Source organism: Scardinius erythrophthalmus (assembly GCF_964197995.2).
Source record: "Scardinius erythrophthalmus genome assembly, chromosome: 12".
Classification (NCBI taxonomy): domain Eukaryota; kingdom Metazoa; phylum Chordata; class Actinopteri; order Cypriniformes; family Leuciscidae; genus Scardinius; species Scardinius erythrophthalmus.
Genome location: NC_138232.1, coordinates 35,913,596 through 35,928,586, shown reverse-complemented (window position 1 = coordinate 35,928,586; position 14,991 = coordinate 35,913,596). Strand labels below are relative to the sequence as shown.

The 14,991-nt window shown below is 37.2% G+C and overlaps 2 protein-coding genes across 2 annotated transcripts; one reads left to right on the top strand and one right to left on the bottom strand.

Annotated features, from left to right (window-relative positions):
- Positions 1 to 1,023: 1,023 nt before the first annotated feature.
- Positions 1,024 to 8,865, bottom strand: nop58 (NOP58 ribonucleoprotein homolog (yeast)). The gene is made up of 15 exons (XM_081379816.1): positions 8,626 to 8,865; positions 7,965 to 8,041; positions 7,164 to 7,216; positions 6,771 to 6,895; positions 6,271 to 6,407; positions 5,996 to 6,060; positions 5,750 to 5,884; positions 4,940 to 5,085; positions 4,699 to 4,825; positions 4,233 to 4,531; positions 3,926 to 3,987; positions 2,007 to 2,155; positions 1,837 to 1,919; positions 1,568 to 1,657; positions 1,024 to 1,487 (listed from the first exon to the last, which is right to left on the bottom strand). The coding sequence occupies exons 1-15, from the start codon at positions 8,668 to 8,670 to the stop codon at positions 1,437 to 1,439; spliced, it is 1,644 nt and encodes a 547-aa protein (XP_081235942.1). The 5' UTR covers positions 8,671 to 8,865; the 3' UTR covers positions 1,024 to 1,436.
- Positions 8,866 to 9,203: 338 nt separating this feature from the next.
- On the top strand, positions 9,204 to 13,247 carry sumo1 (small ubiquitin like modifier 1). Its single transcript, XM_081379988.1, has 5 exons — positions 9,204 to 9,350; positions 10,053 to 10,124; positions 10,279 to 10,356; positions 11,019 to 11,090; positions 12,160 to 13,247. The coding sequence occupies exons 1-5, from the start codon at positions 9,339 to 9,341 to the stop codon at positions 12,226 to 12,228; spliced, it is 303 nt and encodes a 100-aa protein (XP_081236114.1). The 5' UTR covers positions 9,204 to 9,338; the 3' UTR covers positions 12,229 to 13,247.
- The last annotated feature ends 1,744 nt before the right edge of the window (positions 13,248 to 14,991 follow it).

Genomic DNA, 14,991 nt, shown 5'->3' with positions numbered 1-14,991 from the left:
AGACAAAACTATTAAAATACACCAAAACAAAATTCACTCCACACTCAAAACAATCTGTAAAAATAGGGCACAATGTACTTTTAATGTGAAGAATTTTTCCATATTTATTTTTTACAGGTGTTTTATGAATTTTACTCTGCATTGTCTATAAAAAACAGATAATTTCCAGGTAATGAGCTGCCAGTCATTTTTCTGTTATTTTATGGATTTCCTACAGTGCACACATTTCCCATTGTCTTAAATTCTTATAACTCCATGGGCATTTCTATAAATGACTATTTGAATATACAATGAATATACAGTTTCTAGCTATGCTGAGCTCTAAAGCATTTTATAGGGTAAAAATAAAGAGTATAAAATAATTTACACATATTTAGCCTTGAAAATCATGAATAACTAGAAAAGTCATGGTGACTTTGGACAATGTGGGGCCTATGAATCAAAAGGTTGAGAACCACTGATCTAGATCTTGAGAGCCACACATAATGCTCTTTAGCTTTTTGCCTACGAATATTAAAAATGCACTGCTTTCTCCTTAAGAACTGTGATTTACTGCATCTTGGCTCAGAGATATCCAGATTCTGTCACCTCCTCTCATGTTAGACAGATAATCAAAATAGCTGCTCTATCTCCTGCTCATTAGACCTAGAGCATGTTGATGGCTGCCTAAATTTATGCTGTATTTTGGCCAAGTTTCTTGACTTTGCCTGATCTTACGGGAACAAGGAAAGAGGAGGAACCACAGTGGAATGTAAAACACACACACAAAACATGAAATACTCCATCCTAAGATTTGGCTAAATGTCCTCATTGTTCAGAGTTTCATCTCCACTAAATTTGTAAGCAACATCTTTTTTCCTCTTTGGGAAGGAGATCATCCTTGAATCAAATACATTGGATATGAATCAGAACATTTTTAAATAAAAAAAGGTTAAGTGCAGTATTACAGATTTTGAAAAGCAGTCCTTTAGCAAAAGTTCAATAGCCAATATTTTGCCGAAATCTTCAAAAAATGAGACCACATGCTAGAAACACAGTATTTAATAATCCTGAGACACAAATGACTCAGTTTTACATGACAAAACTGACTCCTCGCAGAGATTTCTTTTATGTGACCGCGTTCTCACTTTAAACTAAAAACATTCACTTATAAAAGACAAACTGAAATGAATGATCCAGTACTATTCAACACAAGAAGCATTAAATCATATAAATCTTATGAACTTTTCTCAATCAAGCTAAATGGAGAGAAAATGTCCTATAATTAAAAAAATCAATTGCTTAAAAAGAAAAAGAAAAGACAACAGTCCGTTTGACCTGTTGAATGTGAGCTGGGCCAGGCACAAAAAAAGGGATGAGACCATCATATGATGGCCAAAACTCTATAAAAGTCATTTTATATACAACAAAGTTCATGGAAAAGAAGTCCCATTCATCTATTCATCCTCTTCTTTAACCTTTTTCTTCTTTTTCTTCTTTTCTGTTGTCTGTAAAGGGAAAAACTGTGTTTTAGGACTTACAGAACTATAAAATATAACATGCTTGTATTCGTCATCACAGCTCTTACCGCTTCTACTGGACTGACTGCTGCTTCTTCCAGCTCTTCCTTCGGCTCCTCCTCCGCTGCTCGTTTCTTTTCCTTTTTCTTTTTTGGCATCTATAAAGTAAATGCAGCAATAAGAAACCGCAAGATCTACTTAACATACATCATAAGTAAAATTCAGTCTGTAGATAAGCTGAACTCGAATTGAAAAAAATTCCATGTGGGAATATTAATGATTCAGAGAATTAAATGCACCGTCAACCACAGATGAATTTATCACTCCACCCCCTCACCTCTGCTGGGTCGGCTGCAGTCGTCTCCTCCGCTTTCTTCTTTTTCTTCTTCTTCTTTGGTGTCTCTGTTTCTGCTTCTTCTCCTGTGATTAATATTCATTATGTTCATCTGCATTTAACAAGTGTCTGGAAAAGCAGTCAGCTCAGTGTTCTGCTGTATGGATGTTTACCTTCTGCGGGGGCTTCCCGCTTTACTTTCTTGGCTTTAGCCTCTACGGGCTTCTCCTCCTCATCACCCTCCTCTACCTCTTCAATCTTCCTCTTCTTCGAGGTGGTGGGGAGTGTTGAGTCACCAGATGGGTCGTATACCTTTACATCACTGGCAGGAAGTAAAAAGAAGAGACTTAAATCCAGGGCTGTCACAATTTAAGCTTGGCTGGTGATTAAATGTCATATAAAAAAAAGTGCAATTATTTTTTCTTTGAGTATCAGTTACAGATGGTTAAAGCAGAATGATAATGAATAAAATATTGTATACTAATACCATAAATAGAAGTTTAAAAACTATAAAATATTAACTAATCAAAAAAGTACTCATTAAATCTTTGTAACAGCCAAAATTGTTCAGAGAGTGAATAAACAAAACCATGCCAGCGACTAAAAAGCAAACTTTTTAAGGTGATTTAAAATAAGTTTTTTTAATCAAATAAGAGTAAAGAGTCATATGGCTTGAAATTAAATTGCAATTACATTTTTAAATTGCAACTTATTCCCATGATAAATGTTTTTTGTTTTTTTACAGCCATTCAAGTCTTCAGTAGAGATGCACCGATTACAATTTTCTAGGCCGATTCCGATTTTTCATTGAGTTTGCCCTGCCGATACCGATTTTAGCCGATTCCGATTAAAAAAATTTCTAACCACTTTACAGCTCACACAAATATTTATTTCGATCTTTTCTTTAACCCTTTCACGCATAAGTTTAAAATATTATTTTACCCCCACCCGCCACCCCCAGAGTGAGTTTTTTCAAGGCGAATGTTCCCTTTAATGTTTCCATGCGTCACGCGATACACCGCAGCTATAATACTATAATACTGTATGACAGATGTCGCTTTTATTTTGCTTTTCCTTTTTTATTCAAAATATTCACAAACTTGCTTACCATGTCATCAACTAGCCTATCTGATATTCCGATTCTCAAATACGTGTGAGTGAGTGTTTGGTCGTTTAAAAACCTTTATAAATAATCTTGATCTAAGGGCGCCGCAATGTTGTCCTGTCAGTCGGATTTACAGCACGTGAATTCATCAGTTTCTCCCGAAATAAATACAAGAACTGAACTGAGAAGAATAGAGTAAACTTTATAGTTACTTCCACTATGTTTGTCTGATATGAATAACACATGTCGGCAAATTATCTTTGTGAATAGATTGTTATTGCTGCTTCCACAGACATCAGTGTGTATTTTACAAACTCCAAATGTATTGTTTTACTCGTGCTTATGTGTATTTAAATATCTGAAACCTAAAATAAACATTATGAGGTTGAAAACAGCTTAGTCGTGATATATGACAGCGCTGAACGCGTCAGACTCTGGCTCAGCGCCAGCCAACGCGCGAAAGCACAGTTTGAATCTGGCAGTTATGCGACGTCACTGAACATTATAAATGTGGCACCGTACTCTCAGGGGCACAGAAATAAAAATAGACCGTACCTGTACGCTCTAAAGGTTAATCATGCGGCGCCCGAGAGTGCATTTGACCGGCATAAAATCGACATGTCAGACTCGATCACGTGAAAATCGGCCAATTCCGGTCACCAGCCGATCAATCGGTGCATCTCTAGTCTTCAGTGTAAATTGATCCTTGAGAAATCATTCTAATATGCTGATTTGGTGCTCAAGAAACATTTCTTATTCTTAATGTTAATGCTTAAGTGGAAACCGTGATACATTTTTTAGGATTCTTTGATGAAAGGACAAAAAACTGCATTTATTTAATATAACATTTTTAGTAACAACGCAAACGTCTTTAAAGCAACTATCAATTTATAGCTTTCATGCTGAATGAATGTTCCTTTCAAAAAAAATAAAAATAAAATCTTACTGACCCAAAACAATGTGGATAAAAAAAAAAAAAAAACTCACCTCTTGTGTTGATATTTATCAGCCCTTGCCAGAGCCTTGCCTGACCCGCTGATGCGTCTGATCTAGGTCAGAAAATAGACAACTAATTATCAGGGATTTATCATTCTGACTGCAAATGCAAATATTCCCACTGAAACTTCAGCAGAGTGCTGTATAAAATAACTACATAAAAAGACCAAACAAAACCAAGCTCAGAAGAGATAGTGACTTAATGACCCACATGGTATTTTCAGGACTGTGACATAAAGTCATCCTCATCACTGCTTGTGACATGATCAAAGATAAAATGTATCCCATATCAACTAACCCCTTTCTCCTCCAGGTAGCGTAATCGGACTTCCAGCTTGGCTCTGTTTTCGATTCCCATCTCTGAATTGGTGTCTTCCCCCAGGGCGTCGTAACGGATGGCAAGGGACGTTTTAGCGGCCAGCATTCTGGAGATTTTACCCTTGTTCTTGGCTGTGGTCTGCCCCACCAGAGAGGCGTGGTAGATGAGACCGTATTTGGGCGTATCCCGACGGGTTTTCAGAGCACGGAACAGAGCTTTCTCTGCCCCTAGAATCTGTACGGTGGACGCGGGGTGCTTGGCCAAGTTCAGCAGGGATCCTGATGAGTCAAACAAATCAAGTTTAAAAAGAAACGTAATATTAGACACTGAGTAGAGGTTTATTCACAAGTAACTTAACTGTCAAGTTAAGAGTCAAAGGTTTATTACTTCAGCATTTCATCTTGTGTGACCAGTGGCATCATGTTACAGACCAAATAGTGCTCACCTGCATGAGATATGAGACGGGCTCCCACTAATTCTCCCACCATGACTGTCAGGTTGGGTGCAATTGCCATCATACGATTCTTCAGATAATCATACAGCTGTGTGCGATACTCTGATATTTCTATCACCTACAGGTTGAGGGGGGAAATGCATAAATTCACAAGAGGTGAGGAGTTTCCTTGAAGAATGAGAATTAATTTAAAAGAACTATTCATACTAAACTTGGTTTTTGTTCAACAAACCTGGTCGCACAGGTGCATGATGTTGGCAATGTCCTCCTCGGACACCTCCGTTCCCATGGAGATCTCTGCAGCGAGTTTAACCTCTGCCTCAATCTCCTCTGGAATAACCTCTGACAAGTCTGTTGTTGCCACATTTGTGCGATCACCTACACAGTGGAAATATGAATACATAGTATATCAAAATAAACAATTCTTGTTTTATATGGAATAGGGCAGTTTTTATTATAAAGGACTTTCTCAGCCACATCATGTTTAAATTCATGTGGGTTTTTTCCCCAAAATATTTGTATTCAAAATAACTTCCGCTCGCTCTTGCAGCGACATCACTAATCTTGACATGTTTACTGGCGTGAGGGCAGGTTAACCAGTCACTCACATGAGATCGACCAATAGCAAACCACAACCATATAATCAATTACAGATGGACAAAATCCCACCCCGTGTTCTTGATCGATAAGCTATTTTACTCATATATACGTCAAAATAGGGAAGAAAAACTATCGCAACTTCCGTTTCATGCCGACTTTAAACATTTGAAATCTTAATTTGAAATATTTATTTTATTCATATAATATTTAATTATTCCTCCCAAAAAAATAATAATAATTTTAATTTAAACTTATTCTTTTAAGTTTATATAAGCTGTTTATTTCCAGGTTATTCTACATATAATCTATGACTTTTAGACCTCAGTGTACATCACTGTTCACAAGGAAAACTGAAATTACGTTTTTCTTTCCAACAAAAGGGAAGAGCATCTATAAGATGTATCTAGAAATCCTCGTCAAATGCTTTCAAGTGTGTACTAACCAATCTTGCGGACAGTCTTGCAGTACGCCAGGTTATCTGTGACGATCTTGCCAATCTCTGGGAAGTGCCAGCCGTACCATTCCCTGCAGCGCATTATGTAGTTATTGAGCTCCTTATCCAGATCATCCAGCAGAGCTGCAGAATATGGCAAGGTAAAAGAGTGAACCAAGGGTACAGCTGTTTAAAGCACTGCCATCTATACATGTGCTCAAGTATGTGCAAATATATAAACAAAAGTATTCTTACAAATGGCTTGAACAATCATGGTGTCCACCTTGTCTGGGCTGAACTTCAGCTTGTAACGTGAAAGACTGAGGAAAGATCAAACAAAAACCAGTCAATTGCTGTACAAAAGCATGCATGTTGAGATTGATGTAAATATCTGCTCAGAAAGTCTCAGTGGTAGTGACGAATGCTGATTAATATCCTCACAGAAGTCGGTCAGCAAAAATAATCATTGACGTGAACAAAGAATGTTTTAAATTGAGATTTATCCTTGACTTTTTTAAATGCAAACTAACCTGTGGGCCAAACCAAGAGACATGGCACTGAGCTCTCTTGCAGGAAGACCTGTGATAAGCCCCTCCATCTGGTTTCTGATGCCCCTCATGAGCTCAGCCACAGCAGGGCTGTGCACACAGCTCAGGTTCAGCTTCTCCTGCAGGGGGCGGCAGAGAGTCTCAGCAATTTTGTTTTAGATTTTTACACCACATTTTAGAAATTCCTGGAATGAAACCTACAATCTTTGCATTACCAGACCTGATGCTTAACCATACACCTAGCACTACCAAATAATTTTTTTACAGGTATAAACAAGCTCAGATGAGGTAGTGACAAAAATGCCTCATGATTTTTCAGCAACATGACACAATGGTCATCATCATCACAGCTTGTAGTGTTTCATAGGGCAAATATCAGTAACATGATTTCATTTGGAATGCATATAGCAGAGCTGATTTAAAACCACACTGGTATGTGCTGACATTTCCCCCCAAAAAATGTTGGAAAACCCGCCATTTACCTTAATGACTCCTCCTAGTTTAGCATCAGTGATTGCCAGCTGCTCGTGAGCCTCTTTGGCCACAATTTTCTTGAGAACTTTTTTCAGACTTTTCCCCAATTTCCCCTCCACCATCGCCGTGGCCGCTGATATTGACATGAGAAAAAAAAGTTTGAATGAGATTTTCCTATTTTTATGTTGCCTTTAATTTTCAATCTTATATTTAGATTAAGATAAATAAAAGGAAATCTGTGGTCTCAGTGGTAGTGACGAACTACTGTTTGACGACCTCATGCTTGAGTCAGATATACAGATACATCATAGACACACAGCTAATGGACATTTAAACTGCTTTGCATATATGAATAAAGCTTAAGGACTACAGGTGTCAATGTTTCAGTTCAGCATAGTTACCTGCAAGAGCTTCTGTTGTGTCCTGGAACTTCTCAAAGTGCTTCAGTTTTACACTGAAAAACAAAAAGGTTGTTACTGAATGCACTCAAGGAAAATGTGTGAAACATTCAAAGACTGGGATACTGTGAGATAACAGATTTGTTCACCCCTTTCAACCAAGGAAATGCAGCGAGATTACCAATTTGTGGTTAATAAATAAGGATTTTGAACACATTTATAATTAACTGTCCAATAAAATATCTCAATCTAAACGCATCAAAAACTCTCACTACAAAAATGTCTAAGACTAACATTTCTATTAAAAGATAGTTCACCCAAAAATTTAAACTGTCATCCTTTACTGACCCTAAACCCTCAAGTTGACCCCAAATCTGTATGAGTTGAACACAAAAGCAGATATTTTGAAGAATGTTTGTAACTAGACAGTTGATGGCACCCATTGACTTCCATAGTATGGGAAAAAATAGTATGGAAGTCAATGGGTGCCATCAAATGTCTAGTTACAAACATTCTTCAAAATATCTTCTTTTGTGTTCAACAGAAGAAACTCATACAGGTTTAAACCAACTTGAAGGTGAGTAAGTGACAACAATTTTCATTTTTGGGTGAATTATGCCTTTAATACCCAAGCTTTTCCCAGTCCTTTTTCCCATTTTAGAGTTCCCTGATATTTCCAGGTTTCCCATGAAAGTGGGAATGGTTAAAACATGCAGTAGTTCTCCCATAAATAAATACTTTATCATCACAGGCATTTCAGTGACAAAACAACATGGGAAATAATATATTCTCAAAAGTACTCACACTTTGTTAGCTTTTTCTGGTGTTTCAAACTCCTTCCACAGGCTGTCCACCTGCTGGAGTTTCTGTTCATCCAAGACCTGCACAACAGAAGAGTGTTTTTTCTCACAACTTATGATTAAACTGTACTTACACAATCTCTCAGTCACGATTGAGATGCTTAAATTTACTCAAATCCTAAAGTTCTCGACACGAAAGACCATGTGGACCCTTGCCCCAGTGATACCATACCTCATTTAAAGTCTAAATAGCTTCTTAAAAGTCGTTTATGTATGTACAACAGCATTCTTCGGTGATTTATAATGTTGTGTGCATTAACGTTTGCACTATGGTTTGATTTGAAAATCGTCTAAACGCGACGAACAGCCAGTGAGCGAGTCTTAAGGACACAACGTGGCTAATCTGCAGTGCAGGCCACATGACACACGCTGAACCGTAACTTACTGACCTCGCTTTACAAATTGGTCATGTACAGAGTTACAAAGAAAGATAACACATGTGTTCACGAAAATAGTCAGAATATTTAACTTCAGACTTTCCGAAACTCTGAATTGCATTGCTAACTAACTTACGCCGGCTAGCTAACAGACACCTCAAACCCTGTGACTACTAATGAAATAAAAAGTCACGATATCCATTTTCTCAACATAATAAATATGCTTACCTTGAATATGGCATAGCCGGCGGCAGTTTCAAATAACACTAACATTATGAAATATATTTTCTTGCTCTAAATCAAGTTTATTGCTGCGCTCCCCACATTGAGAGCCTTCCGCTACAAGGAGTCGCTCTCCACCACGAGGTGCACATGGGGACAGTGCGAGCATGCGCAGTACTACAATGGAAATGTGCGCATGTGCATTACCGTCTGAACTGGAGGAATTTTTCTCATGTTCTTTTCATTGTAATTTACAGGACCACGTGTACATGTTATGCACTCCTTACTGTTCATTTGTTTCATTTCCAGCTCCATGTGCTTATATTGTGTATTCATTATTTTTGGTTAATGTTGAAAGTAAAAATAAAAATGGTTGTCCAGTGGATTAACAGTGTTTATGTGTTTTTTTATCTTTTTGTAAAAATGTAAAACTGGATAAGATCTCTGCTTTGGCACAGTACATGCCTCCCCCACGTTTCCCCGAAGTATCCAACAATATTCTCTTCGAGGGCGAACGGGACCAATCAGAAAGAGCGCGATGAGAAAAACAACTCAGTTTGGGTCAACGATCCACAGGAAGTCCCGCCCCTTTCCAATGACGTAAACGGCGCTGTGTTGTGAGTCTGCTGGTAGCAAAACCTCACATTACTGCACATTTTACTTCATTATTTATACCAAGCAGTGTTGATCCAAAGAAGGGCTGCACATTGCGGAATATCATGTCAGATACGGTGAGTTTAAACCTATGTTGTAAAATCGAACTTGTTTGGGGGAGCAGAAGAGAAAGACGGACTTGTAGAAAATGAAAATAAGAGGGCCCATCGTTTAGCCTGTATGTTTCCATAGCTAGCTAACTGACTGTGGATGGGAAAGTCTTGCTGAATTAACAGCTGTAGTGTTTTAACCCGTATACCGTGTTTGCTTCCGGAATTTCGTACATTAGTCCCGTTTACTCTGTTTGTAAACTTGAAAAAGAGGCGAATTTCTTTCTCAAATCTTTCACTTAGCCTGAGTGCTATAGTTGCTAGCTGCTCTGGGCCCTGAAAGCAAAGTTCATATAGGCTTGAGCTGATGGGCCATGCTGAACATTTGAGTCATTGTTTATTCATTCATTTTAGAAATGTTAACTAGGAAAAGTTGTGAAACATTTGGACATGTTGTTTTTTTGGTATGTGGGCGCATTATCAGTCCTTGATGCTTTACTGTAATAGGGCTAGTTGTGTGTTTACTGTTAAAACACTGCTTATTACAGTTTCTTTGCTGCATATATTAATGAAATATTAGCAAACAAACTACATCAGGCTGACAATGTTGTTCTGCACGATTATAACCTATTAAAATCAGAACTAGTAATAGTATAATATATCCAAGGAATGTTTTACTGAACCCAACATGTCGTGCAAAATCTAATGACTCTCATTTTGCTTCAATAGGAGACCAAGCCCTCAAGTGATGGAGGCGAGAAGAAGGATGGAGAATATATTAAACTGAAAGTGATCGGTCAGGTAAATAGAGGTGCTTTCTAGTTCATTCAATTCAGGTTATCAGATCACTATTTGGTAATATTAAGTCATCTAAACCCAGTGCTGTCCAAGCTGACATGGGCTGCCAATACAGCTGCACAGTAGTAAGCAGATTTTATTTCATTTTGTTTTGCAGGATAACAGTGAAATTCACTTCAAAGTGAAGATGACGACACATTTAAAGAAGCTGAAGGAATCATACAGTCAGAGACAGGTCAGTGATCACTAGCACACATTTGCTCAAATTCTTTTCCAAATCAGGGATTTATAAAATCTTTCTGCACCACTGTTCAAAAGTTGGGGATTTTAAAAGAAGTCCCTTTTGCTAACCAAGGCTACATTTATTTGATCAAAAATACAGTGAAACAGCAATATTGTGAACTATTATTACATTTTAAGTAACTATTTGATTTGAATATATTTTAAAATGTAATTCCTATGATGACAAAGCTGAATTTTCAGTCTTCAGTGTCACATGATCCTTCTAATAATTGTGCACAAAAAACATTTCATATTATTATCAATGTTGAAAACCGGTGTGCATTTTTTCAAGTTTCTTTGATGAATCGAACGTTTAAAAACAGCATTTATTTGAAATAGAAATCTTTTGTAACATTGTAAAAGTCTTTACTGTTACTTTTGATCAATTTAATGCATCCTTGCATCCAATAAATCTTACTGACTTCAACTTTTTAACGCTAGTGTTTGTCTATATCAGAGCTGCACTGCAGTAGACCGGAAAATATGTTGCAGCTATACATGGCTAGTGTTTGTTTTTGCTGGTATACATTTAGATATGTATTAGAACATTTTTTATTCATTGCAGGTGTGATTTCCTGTTTTGACATGGTATGTTTTGCGTTTTTTTTTTTGCAGGGTGTACCCATGAACTCTCTAAGGTTTCTTTTTGAGGGACAGAGAATTGCAGACAACCAGACCCCCAAAGAGGTACAATATACAGTTCTATGAGTAAAACTGCAACAAGTTAAAGAGATCCAATCAAACTTTGTGGTATTTTGCCATAAATCATCTATCACTTTGTATAAGATAGCCAAATTATGCAGATGCCAACATGGACAGGGTTCATGATATATAAGGGGTTCAATAAATAAGGGTTTATTTTCAATGAGGATAAACTTGGAATGCTGTTTTGGTGTCCGATATAAAATCTGGGTCTTGAAATATAGATGTTTTCCTCACTGAGATGTTTACATAAAGCCTTTTCTGATCCTAGTTTTGTTTTGCAGGTTTCCTACAATAGGTTTACATGCATCCAAAGGCAAAAAAAATTCTCATAATATACATTGCAGCATCACCTCTTTTCTCTCAGTGTCTGAAATGGTTCAATCAAGGATTCAGTCTCTCTTAACCCCTCCTTTCTTAAAGTCTACTCTGCTCTGATTGGTCAGATGGCCCAGTCTATTGTGAGTGGTTGACCACGTACAGCATGTGTGAGAAACGCAACAAAAAGCGGATTTTCTTTTGCAGCGCAGAAAACAGTGTCTACTCGACATGTCGACAACACAAACCAAACTCTTCCAGGCATCTGCTATAACTACAGTGTTCGAGGGTCAAAGTAGACGTTTTTTCAATGGCAGCAAATGAAGACCTTAGGCTGGCATTATGCAAATTTGTTAGGTTTGAGAAGGAAGTAAGACTGGAATTACTGACGACTCGTTTGAGGCAGTTCAGAATCGGTTCTTTCTTTTTGGAGACAATAACTTTAATTATCGTGCACTTTGACCTTTGAAACTTTGCAAAACTTTTACATTCACAAACAGCCATATTACACACTGCATGAAAGGTTCTTAAAAAGCGTGATAGGCGGACTTTAAGAGTAGCTCATTTCTGTTCTGTGACTGAATGAAAACACACAACATTTTTTAACAGATGATGCACTACAACAGCATTGCCCAGCTGGTGGCCATAACCACAACTGCTGAAAACTTCCTTTCAGCTACACAAGAGGAATCAGTCATGATCCTGCTCACCATGTTTGTCTCTGTTTGTCTTTCAGCTGGGAATGGAAGACGAGGACGTGATCGAGGTGTATCAGGAACAGACCGGTGGCTGTCGGAATGACTAGACCTCTATTTTTCATGCTCTTTATTTTTATCATAATTTTGTATGTATGACATGTATTTCATCTGTTTCCTTTTGCTGTCACCTCAAAGGGAAGCAGAAAAAACCATCTGGATCAAATAGATAATCTGGTAGGACTGCTGAGTTTGAAAGAGTTGGGTGGAAAATGTTCTTCCCCTCTCTGTCTGTGTTTGCGCTAACCAATCCTTGCCTTCACGCGCCTCTTTTTTAAGGATTCCGGTCACGGTTTGCATGGACACATGTTGTGTTGTGCCCTGAGCTGATTGAAACCAGTCTTGCTTATCCATAAAGCAATGCTTAAAACCTTTACATTATGCTGTTAAATCCAATCAACAAATCAAGACAAATTTTTGATGGCAGCTTTAGTGTTCCTGTTGCTCACTTCTGTTTATGTATTTGGCCATCGTTAAGAGTTCTGTTTCATTGTTTTTGAACATCTCTGAAACTGACTCGTTTAATGCTAGTGAACACACTAGTTAGAAAACTCTGAGATGTTCAGAGGTGGTTTATTTGTGCAATTGTCGTCTGATGTTAGAAAAGTGTAAAATGTTTCTTCCCTTTTCTTGCACGTGTCTTACGGGATATTGCAAGAGGGAGGTCACTGTGTTGTTGTAAATGACAGGTAGGGTTTTGTTTTGCATGTTTTTGTCTAATGTATAAGAATTTGTGCTGCCCCTGTTTGGATCTGTGTTGTCACCTTCTATTCTGCCGTGTCTTGAATATTTGGCTCCCTTTTAACCTCAATAATGGATTTCAAAGCCTGGAAATAATGGGTAACCATGTTGTTTGATTGGTTCTCAGGGGCATCATTTACATACACACAATAAATACGGCCACAGTGTCACTGTACTCATGTTTCGTTTCCTACAATTTTATATTTTTTTTTAATGCTATGCGAGAGGCGAGGGAGTTTGGTCCAGATGGTTTTGTGGATATAGAAGAATTATGACTTTGCTTTTGTCTTGTTTTTTTTTTTAAATAAATAAAATGTGTCATAAAACAGTGTGTTCACATGTAAATCTTAATAGGAAATGATCTTGGGAATGTTCCATTTATGAACACTAGATGGCAGCAACACCTTTCAAGTCTTAGCTTATTTTAAAATGAATAAATATCAGTTGGGAAATACAGCAGATAACAATAAACAGATAATATTTAAAAAGGAATGTCATATAGAAATGTAAATGCACTTACAGCACTTTAGTATTTATATATCAGCCCAGTCTGAGGATGGAATCTGAACAGAGTTAAAGTAATAAAACAAATATTTTAAATTACTCATTTTAAATGAATAAATATCTTCAATGATTTCTGAAGGATCATGGGACACTGAAGACTGAATTAAGGATGCTGAAAATTCAGCGCTGAATCACAGAAGTAAATTGCATTTTAAAATATATTCAAATAGAAAGTTTTTTCAAAATGTAATATTTCACAATATTAGTTTTTTTTTATCTGATAATTTCAGCCTTGGTGAGCAGAATAAACATTTTTTAAAAACATAAATCTTAATAACTAAAAACTTTTGAACACCAGTTTATAAATGTAAATGCGTAAAATATAATATATAATTACACTTCCTCTTAGAAAAGGCGACATTATTTTGTTTTGAATGTTCTATTTGGTACTTTTTATCAGTACAAATAAAAAGTTATTATGTGGCCTTACAATGTAAAACTATGCTTAATTTATCTTTATACAATTTTAAAATACCAAAATCCTAAATTTTGATATTTACTGAAAATCTATATTTATCAAAATATGACGTTGCTCTTTGTTTGTGAATGCTGTGACTATAGAGTTTCCGATTTGATTACAGGAGAAATAATTTGAGAACCACTCCTGTAGCACAATGTTATTATCTAAAGCAATTACTTTGAGGATCTCAGTATTATTGTGGGAGTGATCCACTCTGACCGGACCTGGACACTTGATGAACAACCGTGATCTTTCTAATGTTAATTCTATAATGTTTGATGATAATATTCCTTAGACTGCAGCTCTAAAAAGATGAGTTTTCATGCAAATGTAACATTATTCCCTATGATTCAGTGTGTTTCCAGTTACAGTGTTGAGGATCCCAGTCTGCTGAATGTCAGTGTGGAGTGAGAGAGGGCCTTATGCGCTGTACAGAGAGATTGTTTATTTTAAGTGTCTGATTCCAGGAAGGGCCAGATATTAAGGCAGGAGGAAAAGTGTGTGTGGGGGGTGGGGGGAGTGAAACATGGTGTTGGAAAAACAGCAAAGGGTGGATAAAGTTATGAGAATGAGAGAGAGAGATGAGACACAAAAAAAAGAGGGATGGAATGAGGTTCTTGGAAAGAAAGGGAACACTCAGAAACAGTGTTGAAGCTACATGAGCCATACAAATGCCTAAGGGGTCTTTTTAAAACAAGGTTGTGTTTTACCGTTTAAGATGAAGTGTTTTTTCAAAGTTTTAGCTTCAGATCAAAGACCTTCTGATTCAGTCATCATTGATACCTTGAGGATTTGAGAAGGCCGCTGTGTTTGTGGTTTATGTGTCGGTGTATAAAAAGTATCATAGCAAGGCGTTGTGTCCTACTACAGTGTTCAAACATAATGCGTATAATTAACATGAATAATGTGTATGCTGGTTGTTAGGCACAAAGTGTTGCTGTGGGGGCCTCTGCTATAGCCGAACCCCAACGGGATGATCCAATTTCTGTGCCTGGGATACAGCACCTCCGAAAGCCTAAACACTACCAGATGAGCCCTCGCAAAAAAA